General features: G+C 45.9%; 1 protein-coding gene across 1 annotated transcript in view; it reads right to left on the bottom strand.

Annotated features, from left to right (window-relative positions):
- Positions 1–9,899: 9,899 nt before the first annotated feature.
- The window catches only part of Niban1 (niban apoptosis regulator 1), a 152,270-nt gene continuing 140,852 nt past the window's right edge, over positions 9,900–21,317 (bottom strand). Inside the window, exons 12-14 of the mRNA XM_021197880.2 lie at positions 20,630–20,737; positions 15,285–15,396; positions 9,900–13,773 (exon numbers count right to left, since the gene is read on the bottom strand). Coding sequence (XP_021053539.1) covers positions 12,644–13,773; positions 15,285–15,396; positions 20,630–20,737 — 1,350 coding nt within the window. The 3' untranslated portion in view covers positions 9,900–12,643. The remainder of the gene's footprint in view (positions 13,774–15,284; positions 15,397–20,629; positions 20,738–21,317) is intronic.

The following is a 21,317-nucleotide window of genomic DNA, read 5'->3' as shown; positions in this document are numbered from 1 at the left end:
GTAGTTGTAATTGTCGGGATTCTCTAGAGTCGCAGAACTTATAGAGTGTCTCTATATAGTCTACAGTCCAACTAACCCAACAATGGGCAGCTATGGATGGGAGGTCCAAGAATCTAGGAGTTGCTCAGTCCCACGAGGGTAGTTGTTCCAGCTGATCTTCTGTGGAAGTAGGTTCCAACAGAAGTGCTGGAAAGTAAGTGCAAGCAGGTGAAGAAGAGCGAGTCTTCCTTCTTCCACTGTTCCTACATAGGCCTCCAGCAGAAGGTATGGCCCAGATTAGAGATGTGTGATACCACACCTGGATCTGGGACTTGCTTTGTCCTAGGCTGACCTTGAATGCAGAGATCTTCTTTCCTCAGTCTCCTGGGATTAAAGACCTCTACTTCCTTGCCTGGGCCACTAAGCTTTTCATGGTCACTATGCTAGAAGATCTCCGTGCCAATATCCAGGTCAGAAACCTGTGTCTTCCAGCCTCAAGATCTGGGTCATAGGTGTGCCTGCCAACTCTGGTTTGTAGTTCATTCCATACATAGTCAAGTTGACCACCAGGAATAGCCATTACAGTAGTGTTGTTTAGGATGGTTATGAAACCTTTAGGAGGTGCATCCTTGCTAGAGGAAGTATGTCACTGAGGGTGGATTTTGAGAGTTTATAACCTCACCTCACTTCCAGTGCCCCCTGCCCCTGTGTGCAGGTGAGATGTGACCTCTCGGCTTCTTGCTCCCATAGCTTTGCCTTCCTCATCTTTATGGACATCTAAATCTCTGGAAATATAAGTCAAAATAAACTCTGGCTTTAGTTGACCTTGGTCACTGTGTTTTATCACAGCAACAGAAAAGTTCCTACTACATGGTATCAGTTGCTTTTGCACAGCTGTTACTAAAATAGTTGGGAGACAAAGAAGAAAGATTCATTTGAGCTCTTGGACTGATGGGGCATGCTCATGTACCTCCTGGCAGACAGGAAGCAGAGCAAAACCATAACAGGAAGGGAGTGTGTCAAGGTCTATGCCCCAGTGACAGGCTTCCAATGGTTTTTTTCCCTGCAACTCTGCCCCCACCTTCCACATTCTACCTCCTTGTGATCTATTCAAAATCTTAATCCATTTAAGTGTTAAGATATTTATTATATATCAGGTGGTGGTGGTGGTGGTCCACACCTTTAATCCCAGCACTTGGGAGAAAGACTCAGGCAGATCTCTTGAATTTAAGGCCAGCCTGGTCTACAGAGTGAGTTCCAGGACAACCAGGGTTATTCAAAACAGAAAAAAAAAAGGCATTGTGAAGCATTTCTATATCCACAATATATCAATTCACGATCCAATCGAGATTGTCTCTAGACACGTCCTTGTGGACACACCCAAAGGTGCAATGTACTAATCTCCTATGTAAGTCTCAATTCAAGGGAAGCGAATCAGATTAAGCATCAGATTGCCCCACGCTGTGTAAAAACACTCACACAGTTTGGAAGCTTTTATGTTGTCTGGTGTTTCTCACCCTTCCTAGTTACTCTGAGACTCTTGCTCCTGGGATTATCAGTAGAGCATTCCTTTTTATTGTTGAGTAGAGTTCTATGACACAAATGTACCTCAGCTCCCTTGTCCATTCTCCAGCTGATGGACACGTAGGGTATCTTTAGCTCTTGAAAGTTACAAAGACAACAACACTAGGTATGTGGGAATAAGTGTGTGTATGAACAAAAGTTTTCATCGCTCTATAAATATCTAGGTATTATGGAATCTGATGGTAACAGGATGATTGGCTCTGATAATGCTGAACTGCTCTCCCAAATGGTTACAGCATTCTGCCTTATCACCAGCCAGGATGGGACTGGTGGCTGCCTCTTATCATTCCTCAGTTTTTTTTTTTTTTTTAGTTTTAGCTCTATTACATGTTAAAAAATAATACTAACGACACACCAAATACCATAGTGTACCACCATAGTCCTAACACTCGGAAGCAGAGGCAGGAGGATAATGAGGGTCAGGGGAGCCACCAAAGGAAACCAGGGGTGGGAGATGTAGCTTAGAGGAAGGGTGCTCATAGCACATGCAAGGCCCCAGCCTCAGTCCCCAGCACCGCAGTGCTAATCCTGGGTGCATTTCCAGGAGAGAAAAGAAGACTGGAACCTAACACCAGGGACGCCATACTCTTTCCTTTTTCCCTGGCTTTCCTGTGACTTATCTCCTTGGAAAAAGGCGGGGATTGTGAATGAAGTAGAGATAGGTAATGAGGTGAGTTGGGAGTGGCTTACCTGAGCATCCACACAAAGGTCCTAACGCCCTCTTTATCCAAGAGCCCTTGGAATTGTGAAGGACCTGTGCCTTTGCATGTGGGAAAGGGGCAATAAAAGCCAGCACAGGCCCCAGAGGTTAGTGCCAGCTCGTTCATTCCCTCCTCTGAGCCCAGGGAGTCTTTGGCTGATCCTTTACTTTCTCTAGATTCTTGACCTGTTCTTTGTATTCAATCTCTTCACCCAGGTTGTCATTTGGCTCTATCCCTGGGTCCCCCACTATTTTGTATTCAATCTCTTCTTCAGGCTGTCATTTGGCTCTGTCCCTGGGTCCCCCACTATTCCTTAGTTGCTGCCTTTCCTCCTCCTCGAACAACTTCTGATAAGGAAGTTACTCCCCTAGCTTCACTCCTGATCTCAGCCTTTGACACTTGTTACCGGCTTCAGACCCAGGCATCTGTCTCTTCCACTTTCTACCTCCCGGCTCTTGCCTGAAGGTAAGGGAAGTGACATTACTGCTAACATGGATAGGAACAATAAGTGAGTCGGTAAGTCTATGGAAGACAGAAAATCGGGAGAATAGCCAATACAGCAGATGACAGAATTATGCCAACGATTTCTGCAAGCGAGAACAAAGAAATGAAGCTAACCAACGTAAGTTCTCAGCTCAGACCTCTACCATGGGGCCACAGCATGGGAAGTCATAAGTTTCTTCTGCTACGGATGCAAGTGTCATGTAGGTGACAGAAAAGCAGATTATATTGCATATGAGTCTGTTGAACGGTGTAGTACATAGTACTGCCCCCCAAAACATAATAATTAAAATAATCTTCCTCCTCAACTTCAATATGGTGTGATGTGCTGTTCATAGATACAAAGTAGGTCACTAAGTGATACGACCCCAGCTTACCGTACCAGTCAGACCACAGCTAGCACTTAGAACATGCCAGTTGGGGTATAACACATCCCAAGGCAGATGAAGAGAAGTTAGTATGTCTGTCCCCACATCCTCGTACAATCTGGATGCTGTCCTTCCAAGGTACTGATGGCTTTTTAATATAAACAACAGACACAATCCGTCCTTATCAAACCCAAGCTGTCTGTGCCGCTTGAAACATCGATCACTTACCCCTTCAAGTTGTGCCTTCTGGCTTTTCATCCTTAACACTTCAACACAAATCAAAAGAAACTTGTCCTTTTTTTCTCCTTGTTCCACAAATGATGTTACCCTAGATCACATGTCTAGAGATTTTTCCATCTACTCCCCAAGAGCTTCAATCACCAAATTCTTATTTCTAGACTAACCTTTTGTGAACTCTTGAACTCTTGTACCATGTAATCTATGGAATGTAAAGTATTTGGTCAATAAACATCCATTAGAATCCTCAAAAGGGAATAGGGAAATGTCAAAAGGAGATTGACAGGACAAACCTGGTAGAGACTTAGTGCACTCTGGAAGCCTTTGTAGATAACATTACAAAAGCCCTTGTTTTTTCCTGAATTGTATTCTGGGAAGAATTATTTTCGTGAAAGAGTAGATTTATATAATCTAAGGTCAGAGATCAAAGCAGTGGGGCTAAAAATAAAGTTCAAAGCTCAGTCAGTGAGCATGTAGACCTGAGTTCGATTCATTCCCAGAACCTATATAAAAAAGCCATGTGTGTGAGTACAGGCTTGTCATCTCAACCCTTGGCGTCAAAGACAGATCCCTGGGGCTTACTGCCTAGCCTAATGGGCAAGTGCCAGGCCAGTGAGAGACCACACCTCAAAAACATGTTTCTGAGGAACAAGAGTTGATCAAGGTTCTGGTCTCCACACTCATGTGCATACATGTGCACATGTACCTATACATGTAAACGCACACACAAATAATAGTGGTGGTAGCAGCAGCAGTGGTAATAAAGAAATGGAAAGCAGATGTTTGCTGAGTTCTACTTGTTCAGAAATAAATAGTGGGCTGACAAGCAACAAACTTTACTTTCTCAGGAGTCAGAATTGATAACCCTGGAAACATAAATATAAATGTTTATTGTAATTTTAGAGTTTTTATCATTTTTATCTGGGCTATCTTCCCTGTGTTTGTAAACAAAAGCTGTAGCAAGAAGGGGGAGGAAGGCAAATAAAAGAAGAGGAGGAGGAAGAGGAGGAGGAGGAGGAGGAGGAGGGAGAGGAGGGGGATTGTCTGTTCCTGCATTCCTGTCAAGTGGAAGAATCCAGGTTTGTGGGGAGGCAGGCAGGAGCCAAGAACTGAGACTAGGATGCAGGGCGCTGATGGGCTCAGAGTGTTGTGAGGAACTTTACAAAACACAAGGAATTGGTTTATCTAAAAGGAAGGAAGGGAGGGAGGGAGGGAGGAAGGAAGGAAGGAAGGAAGGAAGGAAGGAAGGAAGGAAGGAAGGAAGGAAGGAAGGAAGGAAGATTGATTCGAGGCAGGAGTTCAAAGCCATGGAGAAAAAGAGAGAGACAGGGAGGGTTGGGGAGCAGAGGGGAACAGAGGAGAGGGGAGAGAAAGGGAGGGGAGAGGAAGGAAGGGGAGAGTTGGGGGTATTCAGCCATTTGGAGATATTTGAAAGCTGCCCTTAGGAAAGGTTTGCAGGGTGAGCACAGCCCGGATGGACAGAGTGGAGCACATGGGTAGAAATTATGGTTGTGGGTGGTTTGAAAGGAGCGGAGAGAATATCTTTGTGCTGTAACTACATTGTCTGCAGATGGAATGTACTCCTGGGGGAGACAGTGAAATTCTCATCCTCAGTCAGAAAAGCTTTAGATAGGAAATGCAGGCGCAATGGATGGCTCTCCACTGGATGAACCCACCCCCATGAGTGTATGATCCGCTGAATGTTGTTAGGCATTTATACAAAGCTCTCTTCTCTAATAGTTGTCTATAGTGACAATTCTGGAATTTTGGTTTCTTTAAAAAACACAAGCTAGAGAAAGTACCCAAGGAGCAGAAGGGGTCTGCAGCCCTATAGGAGGAACAACAATATGAACCAGTACCCCCAGAGCTCATGTCTCTAGCCACATATATAGCAGAGGATGGCCTAGTTAGTCATCAATTGGAAGAGAGACCCTTGGTCTTGTGAAGGTTCTATGCCCCAGTGTAGGGGAATGTCAGGGCCAGGAAGCAGGAGTGGGTGGGTTGGGGAGCAGGGGGAGGGGGGAAGGGTATAGGGGATTTTCGGAGAGGAAACTAGGAAAGGGGATAGCATTTGAAATGTAAATGAAGAAAATATCTAATAAAAAAACCACAACTATTATGGCTTTATTTTAATCCCGTGTGTGGGATTTGGGGCTGCTTCAGATTGTACACAGCCGCTGACTATGATTTGCATCATGCTCAGGCAGGGGCATGACTTTGCCAACTACAGACAGTTTGTGCAATTGTGTGTTGTTTGGAATTGTGGGGACTTTTCAGAGGGTATATAAATGCTAGGGCCAACAGAGGTGGGGTGGGTTGTTGGTTGTGGTTTGTTAAGTAGTCATGCACAAAGAAGAAACAAGAAGAAATCAGATAACCTGATAGAAAAGATCAAACTTGCCCAAAGGAACCCCTGTCCCCAACCAGCAGGAAGTGGTCTAACGATAATGTCACCCCCTTTCTAACCTCTAAGTTCATTCAGGGATCTTTTCCTCTCACACCTCCCTATTTTCCCTTCCTTTCTTATCTAGTGTTAGGGGTTGAAAGGGTAGAAGAAAAGGGGTGAAGAAGGGTAGAAGAAATGAGAAGCCACAATGTAGCCAAAGGCAGTTCCAGCTGTCCATCTGGTCATTAGTCAAAACACAGGAAACCATTAAAATGTTTTGGTAGCACATACTGAAGTACAAAGCCAACGCTTACAGCAGTAACCGCTGAGTGGACGCACAGACGGGAAACTGGAGGTACTGGGAACATCATGAGTTCCACAAACATCCCTATGGGAAGAGAAGAAAATTGCTGGTTCCATGGCATGTTCAACATGTGGCGTTAGGACTGGGCGTGTCCCTCCATGGTAGAGTGCCGGCCCAGCACACACGAGGCCCTAGCACCACACAAATAAATAGAATTGTATAGGTCTCAAAACCAGGTTTTAAACAGTAAGGAAGAGCGGCATCAGCCTGGAATGCTTGGAAGAACTGGAGCTCACTCGGTTTCAGTAAAAAGACTTTCATGCACGCTTGCAGCAGACTCTGTACTTCCTGAGCTCTCCCGGGTTTCCCACAGGACTCGGGTATAACAGAGGTTGCTTTAATTTACAGCAGTGGTTCTCAGCCTGTGGACAGGGGTGGCATAACAGGTATTAACATTATGATTCATAACAGTAGCAGAATTACACTTATGAAGTATCAACGTAATAATAAAATTACAGTAGTGAAAGGCCACAGCATTAGAAAGGTTGGGAAACTCTGATTCAGAGAGAGGGAAAGAGCTTCATCTAAAAAAATCACGCATATATTTAAAGTTATCCCTCCACTGATGACTGCCTTTTCTAAAAACTATGGCTAGTTGCTACAGGCAAACCTGTCCCTGTCTGAAATTATAAAGTGCATCTGTCACAGGTGTTTTGTCATTCACATCAAGAGGATACATGTGTTGGCCATAACTCCTTGATTGTCTTCTTTTTTAAAAGATTTATTTATTATTGTATCTACGCACACTGTAGCCGTCTTCAGACACATCAGAAGAGGGCGTCAGATCTCATCATCAACCTTTCTAATGCTGTGGCCTTTCACTACTGTTATTTTATTATCACGTTGATACTTCATAAGTGTAATTCTGCTACTGTTATGAATCATAATGTAAATACCTGATGAGCCACCATGTGGTTTCTGGGATTTGAACTCAGGACCTTTGGAAGAGCAGTCAGTGCTCTTAACCGCTGAGCCATCTCTCTAGCCCCCTCCTTATTGTCTTCTAATTAACCTCATAGTATAGAAGCAACATATCACCCCACACAGCAGCTGACAGCTGTCCCTAACTCCAGTGCAGGGGACCCAGAGCCTCCATTTACAATAGGCAAAAATATAGTACACATACATACATACAAGCAAAATACTCATGCACATTATAAAATAAAAATAAATACATCTTTAAAATATCTTAAACCTTAACCAAGCAAATACCTTTTCATTTTTATTATTATTTTTTAAAATTGTTTTTGTACAGACAGGGTTTCATGGGCTTCAAGCGGGCCTGGACTTAAGTGTGTAGCTGAGGACACCCTTGAACTTTAGTTTCCCTGTTTCCATCCACTTGGCATGAGCCACTGTCACCAGTTGGGTTTGTTTTTAATTTTCTCTTTGAAGATGGGGGGTCTCACTCACTACGTTGCTCATTCTGTTCTCCATCTCCTACACTCAAGTGGTCTTCCTGTCTCAGCCTCCCGATAAGTGGGGCACCACCAGGCCCCAAACATCTCATTTCAGTCTTTCTCACAAGATTTTACAGAACAGGAATAACACATGGCCTTCACACAAATCAGGGACCCAGCTGCGTCTGCAGAAGGTCCAGAGCAGCAGGCATGGGAAACGCAGCTTCTAGGAAGAGCTTAGGTAAGGGGCTGCCTAAGGGAATTCTGGGACACCTTTCCCTCTAAGTCTCAGCAAAGCAGGAGCTGCAGCTTCCTCCCTGCCCCGCTCCAAGAGGAGAACTGGCCTGCTAATGGCATTGCTGTCCCTGGCCATTTGCTTATATTTCTCAGACCTAATTGTAATGCACGGGGAACTTCCTAGCCTGCTTGGATAGTTTACATCCAAGAGACCTTAGGAAAATCCAGTAGTGGCTGCCTGCTACCATGAAAACTAGTTAGCTTTATATATATATATATATAAAATGACATGGCTCTTCAGCCTTCTCCTAGAGATCTGAGTGTGCACACACACAGTTCAGTTTTATTAATCAACAGAATAAGAAGACTAGGATTATAGGCCAAAGATGTGTGAGTAAAAAGCTGGCCTCCCAAGCCCTGTGTGGAAGGAAGGGACATCATCTGCCCTGTCTCCCCTTATCTCCACCCAGGATGGAGGGTCTTTATCAATTAATTCTTCCAATGTGTGTTGAGCATTTTCTGTGTGCAAGCGTGCTGCTTTGAACTCAGATTGAAGTATCCCTTCCCCCAAAGCATAGGGAAATCAGATGGCTGCAGTGGAGTGAGAGGATGACCAGAAGTAGGGGAGTAAATCAGGGTTAAAGAAAATAATGCTGAGTGGTATGGGAACACAGTAGAGGGTATGTTCTGATGTGGTATCCGGACTCTTTCAGGGAGGAGGAGGAGGAGGAGGAGGAGGAGGAAGGTGGGAGGAACTGGCTGGTTGGAGGAGAGTCAGATGCTTCCAATAGGTGAAGAATGTGACAAAGACTGAGCTGTTCAAGCAGAGGCGGATCCGAGTGACCCCCAAGACCTCCACCTGTCCTTCCTAAGTCACTCTCACTCAATGACCACCTCATCTAAGAAGGAGGCCCAAGCAGAGTTTTAAGTCAACTCCCATCTGTTAGTGTGGCTATGCAGAATCCTGGAGAGGCCACTCTAAGTGACCTTCACGCATGGGAAGCTTGATCTGCAGAGAGAAGGGAGCGATGACCTGTCAACCATCCTACAAATCACCATACAGAGCATCAGGGATGTCTCCCATCCCATCCCTAATGTCCTTGATTCCTCCTCTGTATTTTTTTTTTCCTCCTGAGTTAAGTTGTTGGTACAGCGCTAGGACTGACACCATAGATGAAGACTGCTGCAGTCTCTTGTGTTTCTTTACCATTCATGGCATCAAGGAGATACACAGCAACACTTTTTTTTTTTTTTTTTTTTTTGGACAAGCGAATTCATGGATAAATGAGCAACTGTGAATGTTAGTAAGTAAACACTTTTATTTATAATTACAGAAGGAAGGAATGTTTTACTCAGTCCCACCAGCTGAAAATATACTTCAGTTTGAACAGCCGTTCAATTATATCAAGAGTAATTGCCCATGGCTGGAGTATGGATGCAATCCAATTCCTTGAAAAATAAGCATGCGTGTTATCAAAGCAGAATTTCACTGGACATTAAGTGGTGCCCCGGTGGACTTCTCCCCAACAAGAGAAGTTAGTCTCTGGAGCCAGCAGGAGTGACTCACCTTGTCACTTCCAAGGACTGTTCCTGCAGCTCCACTGTGACATTTACTGAAAAGATGGAGTCAGCCCCATTCTAACTAAAGGTATCTGGACAGCCGTCCAGGGCTGAGTGGAGCCAGCCCCATTCTAACTAAAGGTATCAGGACAGCCGTGCAGGGCTGAGTGTTTCCATGGCACATAGGCACTTGGCAGAGTACATGCATGGTTACATCATGTGCTTAGTTTACTTGCTTTGTGTGGTGAATGCAAAAATGAACCACAGTGTGGAATTCTTTTTCCCAAAGTCCCAGACTTCAGAAAGCAAATCCCTGGTCATGTGTGTTTATGGTAGAGAAGGCATTCTCACATCGTGACACTATGTTATGGTTTATGCCAATGACATCAAACCTCCCGCCATATTGAAATCATGAATGGCTATTCAGCATATCTCACATACATCATGTAGCCTCCCCTCCCCCCAACCACCACTTGGGGGTTGAACTAGGACCCCCCCCCACGGCCAGGCAAAGTGAAGTGTTACATGGACCTGAAACCACGCCCTCAGCTCATGTAACACTTCACAAAAATAACATTAAAATCAGAAGTCACAGGCTTTAATCTAAAGAATTACAAGGGCAAACATGAGGGTCCATAGAATAATTCTTTACACTGGATCCCTCTGAAAAAGACACTGGAATCTGACCTTGTAGTCTCCAAAATGCTTTTTAAAATGTGGGGTGTGTTGTGTATGTGTGTGTGTATGTGTGTGTGTGTGTGTGTGTGCGCGTGCGCGCGTTTTTGCATGTGTGCCTGTGTGGTAGGGTTACTGCATAATTTCACACACTGTGCCAAGGTTACCGGAACAAGTCTTTTTTTTTTTTTTTTCAAGGAAAATCTCTTTGTAAAAGGTCAGTAAGTAACATAACTAGTTTAAAGTCCTGGAGATTTGGCCATGAACCAGGAGTTTGCAAGAGCTTTGCCCAAGGCAGAAACAGCACATTCAGATCACAATCGCCTTGGTCCCCCATGAAAACACTAGAACACACACAAACCTATGAAAAGCAAGACAAGTGTTAGACATGTTACCACACACAGAGACTATTTTTAGTGCACTGCAGGGTCCTTGTCCATCTTGCCATGTCACCGCTGTCTTGCCTGTTTTTGAGACCTTGACTGTGTGGAGTGTGGATGGAAGTGCTCTTGGCGTTTTCTAGAATGTTGTGCTACTTAGAGCCTACTCTTCTCTGGCCTTCTGGGTTGGCACTAACACTCATCCAGCCAACTCAGTGCCATGAACTCTCGCTTCTTCTTAGATTCTCATGGGATACAGGAGGTGAGCAAAGGCAGGGGAGGTGAGAGGCTCTGGAGCGGGGTTGGCATGAGCTGGGACTCCACAATAGCCGTGGCTCTCTGAGAGAGAAGGGTAGAATCTGTGGGGCTAGGTGCTGATCTCTTGGCGCTCTGTCTTATCTCACATCCTGCTGGCCATTTGGCTATCTGCCTCTTCAGCTTTGGACTTTATTTATGGGAAGATTCAACAAGGTCAGAAAGCTTAATCAGAAACATCTCCCTGCCTAAAAGCAAGCCCCAAGTAGCCCCCTGCACAGCATCGTGCCAGGTGTTTGGCTCCCACATTTCCTGAGTAGCATGATAGTTGTCAGTCCTTATCCTAGGCCCTGGGATATTAAAGTTACTTGGCAAGCAGGAAGCCATTATTCAAGGACACGGGTTTCCAGCAGAAATAGCAAGTGATGACTAACCCAGTGTCAGTCCTTGAAGGAAGGAGGAGGTGGTGAAAGTAAACATAATTTGGGTGCACCATGCTAAAAGCCGGGTAAAAGGCCAGTGGGGAGCCTGATGGGCTGCCCCTTCCTCACTTACTGGTGAGAAGACTGGTTAGTCCTTCCTCACTTAATCGTGGGATATCTCATGGACACAAGGATGCAGATACTGGTATGATCGTTACTCATCCTCTATGACTTAGAAGCCCCAGAACGTCTTTGTGATAGGGGTGGGGAGGGAGATAGCTTAATTCCCGCTTAAACGGCTAAGTGTGGGATAACGTCTCTCAAGGAGGTGCTTGACGGTGTTGAGTAAAACCAACCCTGAAGCCAATGTGGGACATCTTACTGCAACTGAGCGCATTTATCTCTTACACTGACAGTTAGGGGTTGCAATCTATTTTAGAGGTGAATCCCTTTCTGTTTCCTTCAGAAAGAAGGAACACTGGTGTTTTCATCACGGTATCCCCAGGCTTGGTGCCTGATGGGGAACCTAAGAAAACAATCTGTTGAATGATCAAACAATTTCTACATTGGTAAAGTCTTTGGTAAACTTAAATAGCTTTATTCATTCCTTTTTTTTTTCATTCATTCATTAATTCCTTCCCTCCCTCAGAAAATAAACCAGAACCTTGTGAATGGGAAGAGTGAAAGCCAGCATGGTTTAAAACTTAAAAATTGGAATAAATACTCTTTTCTTCTAGACTAAATTCTCATGAGCCTTTTAATTTATAGGAAGCAAAGCACCTGGCCTCTTACTTATTACTGTGACGAACAGAGCATTCGGGAGCTGTTCAAATAACGTCTGTGTAGTGGGCAGGTTTTGAGCTAGAACATTTAGTCAAGCGCTTTGTACAGCCCGAGGCTAATTTGTGCCAATGAAATCTCTTGCCCCATCTGAGTTTCCTTAAAAGGTGATTAATTAATATAAACCAACAAAATTAACCAGCCAGGAATGATAGCAGGATTAGGAACAGGTCTAGATAGTCGCACAGACCTTTCACCTTGGATTTCTGCTCTGCATCACCTGAGATCTATGAGCTGTGTCTGGCTCTGGGTACTTTACAGGACAGGGATGCCTGGTTCTTGCCTTCCTCTTTCATCGTGTGGCCTGACTATGGACAAGAGACAGTGAAGCCGACTGAGGGGGTGGTGTGGCTGGCGTCCTGCACGTGCTTGTTTAGAATGCCTTCAAGTGCACTTCAAAATGTGTACCATGTTTCAGTGAAGGGAATACTGAGGTGTCATTTCCTGCTCCACACTGCCCCCTCTCTGGAGCCCCTTAAACTGCCTTTCACCCCAAGGCTCCAGTTCTCCTTCCCCATTTCTACTGAACTTCATTCATTCATTCATTCATTCATTCATTCATAAGGAGTGCTTCAGCTCCCCAAAGACAGCTCAGTGCTCACACCCTCTAGACATTTCCTCTGGCTTCACCATAATCAAAGAAATAATTTCATAATTTTTATAGCAAGTCACATGCACCCCCCCCCAAGGATACCCCATAACTAAGACCCCTTGACTGACAGTTTTAAAAGAAAAACGGCTTAGCAAACTGTTCCTACCACTCCTCTGAGGGCTGCTCTGGGGAGCTCACATCACAATCATGCACGGCTAGGACGTCAGTGCTCGGGGTATCCTCCACCAGCCACTGACACGCATGCACTTGAGTATCATGGACTTGCTCTGGATCCATCCCAAGGGCTGAGCTATCCTCCCCTCCCAGCACTTCTTGATCCCCGAAAACCTGGGGCACCTCATTGCTCTCCACGGGACAGATGGGGTTAGAACTTAACGTGGCATCTTCGTGAGGTGTGACTGTCACCAAATGCTCAGCCTCACCTGCCTGGGGGCTGTCCTGTGTAGAAACTATGGCTGGGAGCATCTTCTCTGCGGGCTCTTGAGCCTCAAATGGCTCCTCTACGGGGCCTGGACAGCCGGTGTTCTCAGTGAGCCCCCCACTGGTGGACTGAGAGGTAGAGCCTCCACCCTCTGGTAGTGTCCCCAAGTCCACCTGAGGAGCCTCAGCTTCCGAAGGCGTAGAATGGACCTCCTTCTCTCTGACTTCCCTTTCTTCACAGTTGTCCTGCTGGATGGCAGCGGGGTGGCTGGCTTCTGGGTGGATCTTGCTTTCTTCTTCTTTTTTATTTTCTCGGGGAACAGGTGTCCCGTTGTGGATATCATTTTCAACCACCGGGGTAGACTCTACGGACACCGTCACAGTCAACAACTCTTTCAGTTCCTTCAGGGACCCTGGCACGGCGCTGGACTCTGGACTTTTGCAGGTTGGCTCCTCATCTTTAAGGGTCTCCCCGGCTTCCGCCTCTGATGAGTGTGAGCTGCGGGGTCCTGCTGTGTTCTCTCCAGTGAGAGGGCCCCCAGCCGAGTTATCCACATTGGGCACAGACACCTGCCCAGCCCCACCTGAAGGACAGCTGGACACAGAGGTGGCCAGTGAGCCTGGCACCCCAAGCTGCTCCTGCTTTTCCTCTGGCTCCTGGAACACTTCACTACTTGGGGGCTCATTATCTGGAGCTCCCGGGAGAACGGCAGATACTCTTCTGGCTGGGCTGGCCTGGTTTGAACCCATGGCGGTTTTGAGGTCTGTCAGGCTGGACACACTTTCACTGGGCAAGGCCATGTTGTCTTCAAATAAGTTGTGTTTCTTCAAGATGGCTGCCTCCGTTATCACTGAGAGACCAGAAAACAAAACCCATATTAGCACTCTGCCCAGTAAACCTGGATTTTCCCATGGTACCCAGAAGCCAGCCATTCCCATCGGCTCCGCTGGCTCCCCAAACTCCCAGTTTCAAGAACCATCTTATGCCCACCCTCTTGCAGGTAGCCTTTCCTGATGAGCAAAACCTGCAAACTTTCCAGACTCTGAATCCTGGTAGCGTTCATTCGAAAAATCTCTTCAATCAAGAAACACTTGCTAGGCATCTGATCTGAGACCAGCCCTGATGCGGGGAATAAAATAAAGCCTCTGCTTTTAAAGAGCTCAAAGTCTCCAAGGGTATCATATTCATGGGTGGCACCAGCCGCTAAGACGAGTGACGAGTCTGGAACTCCAATAGGACAGGTGCAGGCCTTCCTTGCTCTGCCTGGCAGTGTGGTCCCTCCCAATGGGGTAGTGGGTATTCAGTGCTAAGCATCCAGCTGAGAGAGCTTGTTTGGCCTGGAGTGTTCAAGATGAACATTTATATGCACCTACTTCAGTCTCAAAGGCATGGGGAAGAACAAAGACAGTAACAGCACAGACAACAGGGCCTGACAATTCAGCCACAGACCTCTGTGCAGGGCTGTAGTATCCAGCAATGCCAACTAGAAGCGGGTATTACAGCAGAGGCAGAACCACTAGGGGCAGTCAGCACTAGTGTCCTGCTCTAACAGACACCATCTTACAGCAAGTTTCAGGCAGAGGGGAGGATATGCAGAAGAATCTTCTTCCAACTAACTTAGACATGTCTGCGGTAGGCTGCCCATGGGCTATGCGCACACCATGTCAATGCCTTTGCCCTCCTCATTGCCTGAGATTCCTGGTCAGCTACAGTGACCCGAGGCTTGGACTGGACCAGTTTTCTCATTGGAGATCTTTTAGTATTGGCTACTAAATAAGTCTCCCTCCCTGTAGACAGCTGGCAGCCTCCTGCAGAGTATTTCCAATGTGTAACTGGTCACACTGTAATCATAGACCAGGTCCCACTTGGCATTGCAGCGAATGCCAGAGTCCTAAAGAGGCTCTCAGAGTCCCCTGCCTTGCCCTGTGTCTCTGTCCAGCTGACTGGAGGGGAGGAATGTGCTGAGAGAGCAATGGTTGGGCCCTACTGCTGTCCAGCCCTGAAAGTCCTTTGGTGTTCTAACACAGAGTAGCAAAGACAGATCTACATGACAGATCCTCAGTTCACTTGGTTTCTTTCCTCTTCGATGATAAAACTTATACCCTTATCATACAGAAATCATGCTTGCATTGAAAGAGGACTGTCATGGCTCATGGTGCAGCCACCTTGTGAATGAGTTGAGCTTGGTCCTTCCTTCCTTCCTTCCTTCCTTCCTTCCTTCCTTCCTTCCTTCCTTCCTTCCTTCCTTCCTTCCTGCCCTCTCCTTATTGTCTCCCCTGTAGACCAGTATCAGTTTCAACTCCCCCTCATTCTGACCTTACAGCCTTCCCGAGTCCTATTTCTAGAGTGCTTCCTCCTCACCTTTCAGGGTCTCATCGAGGAGGATCTGATACAAAATCTCTTCATAGACGTTCTCGACGTGGATCATGTTGGTATGATCTGCGAAGATGAACTGCTCATATTTCTGAAGCTCCTGGAGAGCAAGAGAGAAAAGGATGAAGAAGAAAAGCCATGGCATGGGAGGAAGGCAACGCACGGCCACGCTGAAATTCCATCTCACACTATCATAAAGTCAAGAAGACAGTAAATGCTGGTGAGGTTGCAGAGAAGAGGGAACCTTTGTGCATGGCTGGTGGGGATGGGAGTTAGTTGAGGCGTTATAAAAATTACTATGAACCTTTATCAGAAAACTAAAATTAGAACTACACATGATCCACACATTACATGTTTGCCTGAGGAAACTTCATACTAGTCAAGATACGGAAGCAGCCCTCATGTCCAACCACAGATGAATGGCAAAGGAGCTTGTGGTGTATACACAGAAAGTGAAATTATGTCATCTTCAGGAAAATGTATCAGATGGAGATCGTCAGCGTAAGTGAATAACCCAGAAAGACAAAGGTCACCCACTTTCTCTCACATGCAGAATCTAGATTTAGAAAACAGTTAAGAAGACAGGAATGAAGAAGGAAGACAATTTGGAAAGCAGATTGGCAAGAGGGACAAGAGGGATGAGAGGGTCAAGTGGTAAGGGCAAGCGATCAGAGGGCACTGTGTTTGAACATGAAAATAGAAAGAGGCCCATTGGTTTTTGTAATTAATGTATAATAATAAAAGCAAGGGGAAAAGGTAAGATGCCTATTTTCAAAAGAGATGGGGAAAGGTTGACTCCCATTTACTGCCTCCTCCTGGGGGAATGTGGAAGGATGGCAGCTGATCCTGCAGGTTAAAGAAGCTTAGATAACAATGCAGCCAACAACGTGTCCTTGTGTTCCTTTTGCCTCAAGCCTATGTACTAACCTCCTAGTACTGCCTAGGATAAGGAGGCACACAGCCACTGGCCATTCCCTCTGTGTATACTGGGAGTGCATCCTGAGCAGGGATGTTTTTTCTAGACATCTCAAGGTCTATGTCTGAGTGGTGCCGTGTGCTCTTTTTCTCAAAACTAACCAATGTTTCCTTCCAAATTTTAAAAAAGATTTATTATTTATGCATATGAATGTCCTATTTGCATGTGTGCCTTCATAACACAAGAGGACGTCAGATTCCCTTATAGATGGTTGTGAGCCACTGTGTGATTGCTGGGAATCAAACTCAGGACCTCTGAAAGGGCAGCCAGTGCCCTTAAGTGCTGAGCCACCTCTCCAGGTTGCTGGATCAGGTATGTTCGACATTATTAGCACAGGAGTCCTTTTCCAGTTGGAGAATCAAGGAGTCTTCCTCTTCAATTGGCACTGACAGTCCCCAATTGCAAGACCACTCAGACAGGATAAAGTCCCTTGGCCTGCCCAACCTCCTAAAGCCTTCTAATGCCTTCTTACCAGCATGAAGACCAGACATGGATACAAATGTTACTAATTATATGCAAGAGATGAATTTGGTTATTCAGGCACATGATGGTGCTGGGGGGAGGGGTGTATATAGCTTTTAGAGACCCAGAAACTTATCAGTGAAACTTGATGCTTTTTGGCCTGATGGCCAGTATTTGAGGCAGGTAGCAGGAAACTACTATGTAGTGGGTTGGCCTGATACTGCTTGTGTTCTGATGCTAATATTGGTTCCTTAAGATCTGGTTGCCCCAGAGACAAGTGACACTATATGATCTTGCCCCCCAAGCTATTTCTGATTGGTAAATAACAATGTGGACGGCCAATAGGTGGGCAGAAGATGCATAGGTGGGGTTTAGGATTCCTGGGCTTCCAGTTGGAAGAGAACCATGAGGAGAAGGAGGAGAAGCCACCACGGGTTAGGTGAGTTCGTGAAAACGTGGCGCTGAGGGCTGCCCAGTTGGAGTTAAGAGTAGCCCAGATGAAACATGATAAGTAATAACTCAGGGTTATCAATAGGAAAGCAGATTCTAACAGCATTCTAATAGCATAGAGGGTAGGTGTCTGCCCAGCTCTTGTGCTGTTTAAGACTTATTATAGCTAATAAAAGTTGTGTGTCTTTTATCCAGGAACTGAATAATGAAAGGTGGGGTAGAAACCCAGGACAGGCATTAAATAAGTTCTGTAACAGTATCGCCTTTAGACAGCTTTCAGTACTAAGACATGTGGGTGCTGTGGCCCTGGATTTTATGGAACCCCCCAGTGGGTAACAATGGGTCTCTTTATGTCCACCTGAGAAGCAAGGCGAAAGACTAAAGAGACAGAACCTTCAGTGAGCTCTAGATGGTTTAACAGACAAGAACCATGAAGCTTTGGAAGGGGCACTGACTGCTCATAGGGGCCTGGGAAAGCCAAGGCACCACTCTGAGTCTTTACTTCTGTTATATGAGGGGCGCTAGATCAAGCCTCAACACACCTTCATCTTCCCATGCTGGTCCTTACTCCCCTACCATTGGTGTGAAGTGAAGGCCTGACCCTGGGAAGTCCCCCTGAACTGCCGGAGCTCAGCTAGAAGGGCGGCCACTGTTGCGTTGCCCACATGGCATCCTGGGTGCCTGGCATCTGCCACTAGCTGGGAACTCCAGCCAGGGCTGTAACCTGGATCACGTTTTATATATACCACGAAACCTGGATCACGTTTGATAGGTTTATGAAGTATGTTTGCTGAATGAGTAGAAAACATGTTTTCAACCATTTAAATAGTTCTGTGGGGGAGAGAACAGAGGAACGTATATGTTGCTCCATTACAAGGCACATCCTGCATGTTGAGACAGCTGAACTGGGTCATCTGCTTAAGTTTCTCGATCAGCTGAGATGGAACCTGACACTGAGACCTGGACGGTGGTTAAGAAAATGCACCACAGGCAGTTCTGCTACACATCTAGGTTAGAGTCAAATACCACAGCTCTAGGAAGTTGCTACTAAAAGAACCAAGAAAAAACTCACTTTAGGAAAATGGAGCAGATAATCCCTAATATATCTGCTTATAAACCGAGAGTTCCAAAGCTCTGGACACTGACACATAATGCCCATGAACATGGGAAAGTCAGGGTCACAGGCTCTTTTAAAAGCAACCTCTTTCAACTAAAAATGGCAGAAGCCACGTCTGAGTCCAAAGGCTCGCTGGGTAAGGTAGTTTCATAAAGTGGGTGGGTTGCGGGTGGGACGTTAGACACCTGTAAGCCCGGTGCTTAGGACGCAGAGGCAGGATCTCTAAGCCAAGCTGGCCAGGTGGACACGCCGATTGACAAGCTCCATGTTCAGTACAACCCCTGGCCTCCACACACACAGACAGATCCAAAAACACGCACACCTACACACGTGCCGATCGCATGTTGTATACATGCTAAGCACACACATGCCAAAACAAGACATCTGCAATGAGCTATACAGACTGGGCACAGTTCACTCCTCTGATGTTAGGAACAGAGGACATAGAAACGAGGGGAGCCGGAGCCCTCCTTCCTCTCCTCACACGGAGAAGGGAGCACTAAGGCTTCCACACTTCCCTTGGGAGGGAAACACAAATGCCTCCTGAGGAGGATCAGCAATCCCCAGGCTACAGAGTCATCCTTCACACATGGCCAAGAGACAGGCACACAGACCAGTCCCTTTCTCTTCGGTTTGTCAGAACCTTTCCACCAAAAAAAAAAAAACTCTAGGAACAAAAGCAAGACTGGCTGTGCCAGTGACTGTCTGAAGAAAAACAGCATTTATAGAATATGAAAACAAACCAGAGAAAATTCCACAGTACAATAATCCACACAAAGGATTTTAATGTTCCCTGCTTGGAGAGTCTCCAAACTGTCAAAAAAGCCATTTAAAAATTCTATGATGCTCTTTCATATTGACTCCGAGGGGGAACAGGCCTTGCAAATGGCCAAGTTCCTAAGTCATTTTTTGGAACGCAGGGACAGCAAGAGTAATAGCTGTAGGCATTGCCATTTGCTGAGTGCCAGCTGTGTCATAGGTAAATACAAACTGGATTCAGCTGGCGGTAACCGGCCTTGTGATGTTGGGCCTGCTACCACTCAACCACTTACTTCCCTCGCTAGCACCATGAGGGTGTGAATAGCCTCTCTCCACCTCCAAGGGCCACTGTGAAATTCATTTTGATGATCCGTGAGAAATGTTTAATGCTATGCCTGGTGTATGATAGGAACTTAACCAGATGGCAAATGCTTTTTTCTAATGTTTCATATATTTTTTTAAAGATTTATTTATTTATTATATGGAACTACACTGTAGCTTTTTTCAGACACCCCAGAAGAGGGCATCAGATCCCATTACAGATGGTTGTAAGCCACCATGTGGTTGCTGGGATTTGAACTCAGGACCTTCAGAAAAGCAATTAGTGCTCTTAACCGCTGAGCCATCTCTCCAGCTCATGTTTCATTTTTGAGACAGATAATGCAAGCCTGTGTGGAGGTGCAGTTTTAGCAGGCCAGATGGATCAAAAAGTTCAATACCCAACCTGGGCTATGCAGCAAGATACTGTCAAAAGTGTGGGGGTTGGCAGGGGACACAGGGGGAAGGTTTGGTAGTAACAGAAAAATAAAATGTAAGATACACACATTAGTAGATGAATGTCATAAATGATGAAAGTTGATCAAAACAGGATCACAGGGGCCCAGAGCAGAGCAGAGGGGAGCCAGGACTTAAACAGAAAACTTGAAGCAGCCGGCTGATGCTTCCTGCCTGTTGCTCTACCCACACCATAATCATGGCTGACGTGAAATCACACCAGTTTAGAGATTCCAGTAAAGTTACAGAAGGCAGGAGAACAAGCAGCCCTCTGCCATCACACATTAGATCCTTTCTGGGTAGAGTGGCCAACTTCCAGTGTACACACTCAGTAAGGACTGGCAATAAAACGGGAGATGTCTCGTCTCCTCTGGCAGTCCAGGACAGGCAACCCTTAGAAGTTGGCTCCAGTCCAACTTTGATTTCCTGTAGTCCAGAAGTCACAGATCCTGGGCTTCCTCTCTCTCTTCTCTCTCTCTCTCTCTCTCTCTCTCTCTCTCTCTCTCTGTGTGTGTGTGTGTGTGTGTGTTTGTGTGTGTGGTGTGCACATGTTTTCTTTAATACAGACTTTGATTATATATTTATGCATCATCTCTGGCTGCTGTTGTATATTAAACAACAGCACTGAGTGGCTGTGAAAGAAACAGGTCCGTAAACCTAAACATCCACTACCTGACCACTTATAAAGAATGCCCCAGCTCTCTAGTGTACTCTAGTCTATGTCAGTGCAGAAGTGTGAAGTAAAACATTCAAACTCAAAAGTCAACAAGAGCACGCTCGTGGGAGTCGCCTTACTGGTTTGCATGTGGATGCCAGCGCCTTCTGCACAGTGGGCAGCGTGATTTGAATCAATGCCTCCTGGAAGATCTTCTTCCGGATGGTGCTGCTGTCGTAATCATATTGCTGTGGACACAGAGACACACGCTAAGGAACAGCGCATCAAAGTGTGATCTAAAACAACAGAACAACACAGCTACCCATGTCACCTCCCCTCCTCAGCCCCCACTAATTTCTAAGGACTCTCAGGTCTCAGAGATCTATTCCTGGAACATCTACACAAACTGGGTATAGACTGTGACATCATCACGCAGTCCATGCACCTCTTTTACAAACAGGCAAGATCAAAACGAAGAAGTGAGATCTTGTTTAAAAAGATGGGCATCAAACTAGAAGGGCGAGCTTGTGCTTCATTATTCCTGGCTGGGTAGACACAGGGGAGCCACAAATATCAATTATCTGCTGTCCTGCAAGCACGGCTCATGCCTTGTAATGATATCTACAAAGGGAGAGAGGTCATGGCTCAAAGCTCCATCAATACAGCGGGTAACAGTTAACCAAAGAAGTCTTTTGAACAAGAGAGGGTTTCTCTGTTCCACCCTGAACATCCCAAGCTGGAGGTGCATAGTAGCCGCGCTGGGTGGTTGCAACAGAAAATGAAGACTAAAACATCTACCGCCTGACACTTTCAAGAGAGTTCACCCAG

Source organism: Mus pahari, chromosome 5 (genome assembly GCF_900095145.1).
Source record: "Mus pahari chromosome 5, PAHARI_EIJ_v1.1, whole genome shotgun sequence".
In the NCBI taxonomy this organism is placed as follows: Eukaryota; Metazoa; Chordata; class Mammalia; order Rodentia; family Muridae; genus Mus; species Mus pahari.
Note: the sequence above shows the minus strand (reverse complement) of the source record. Positions and strands in the feature narration are given on the sequence as shown.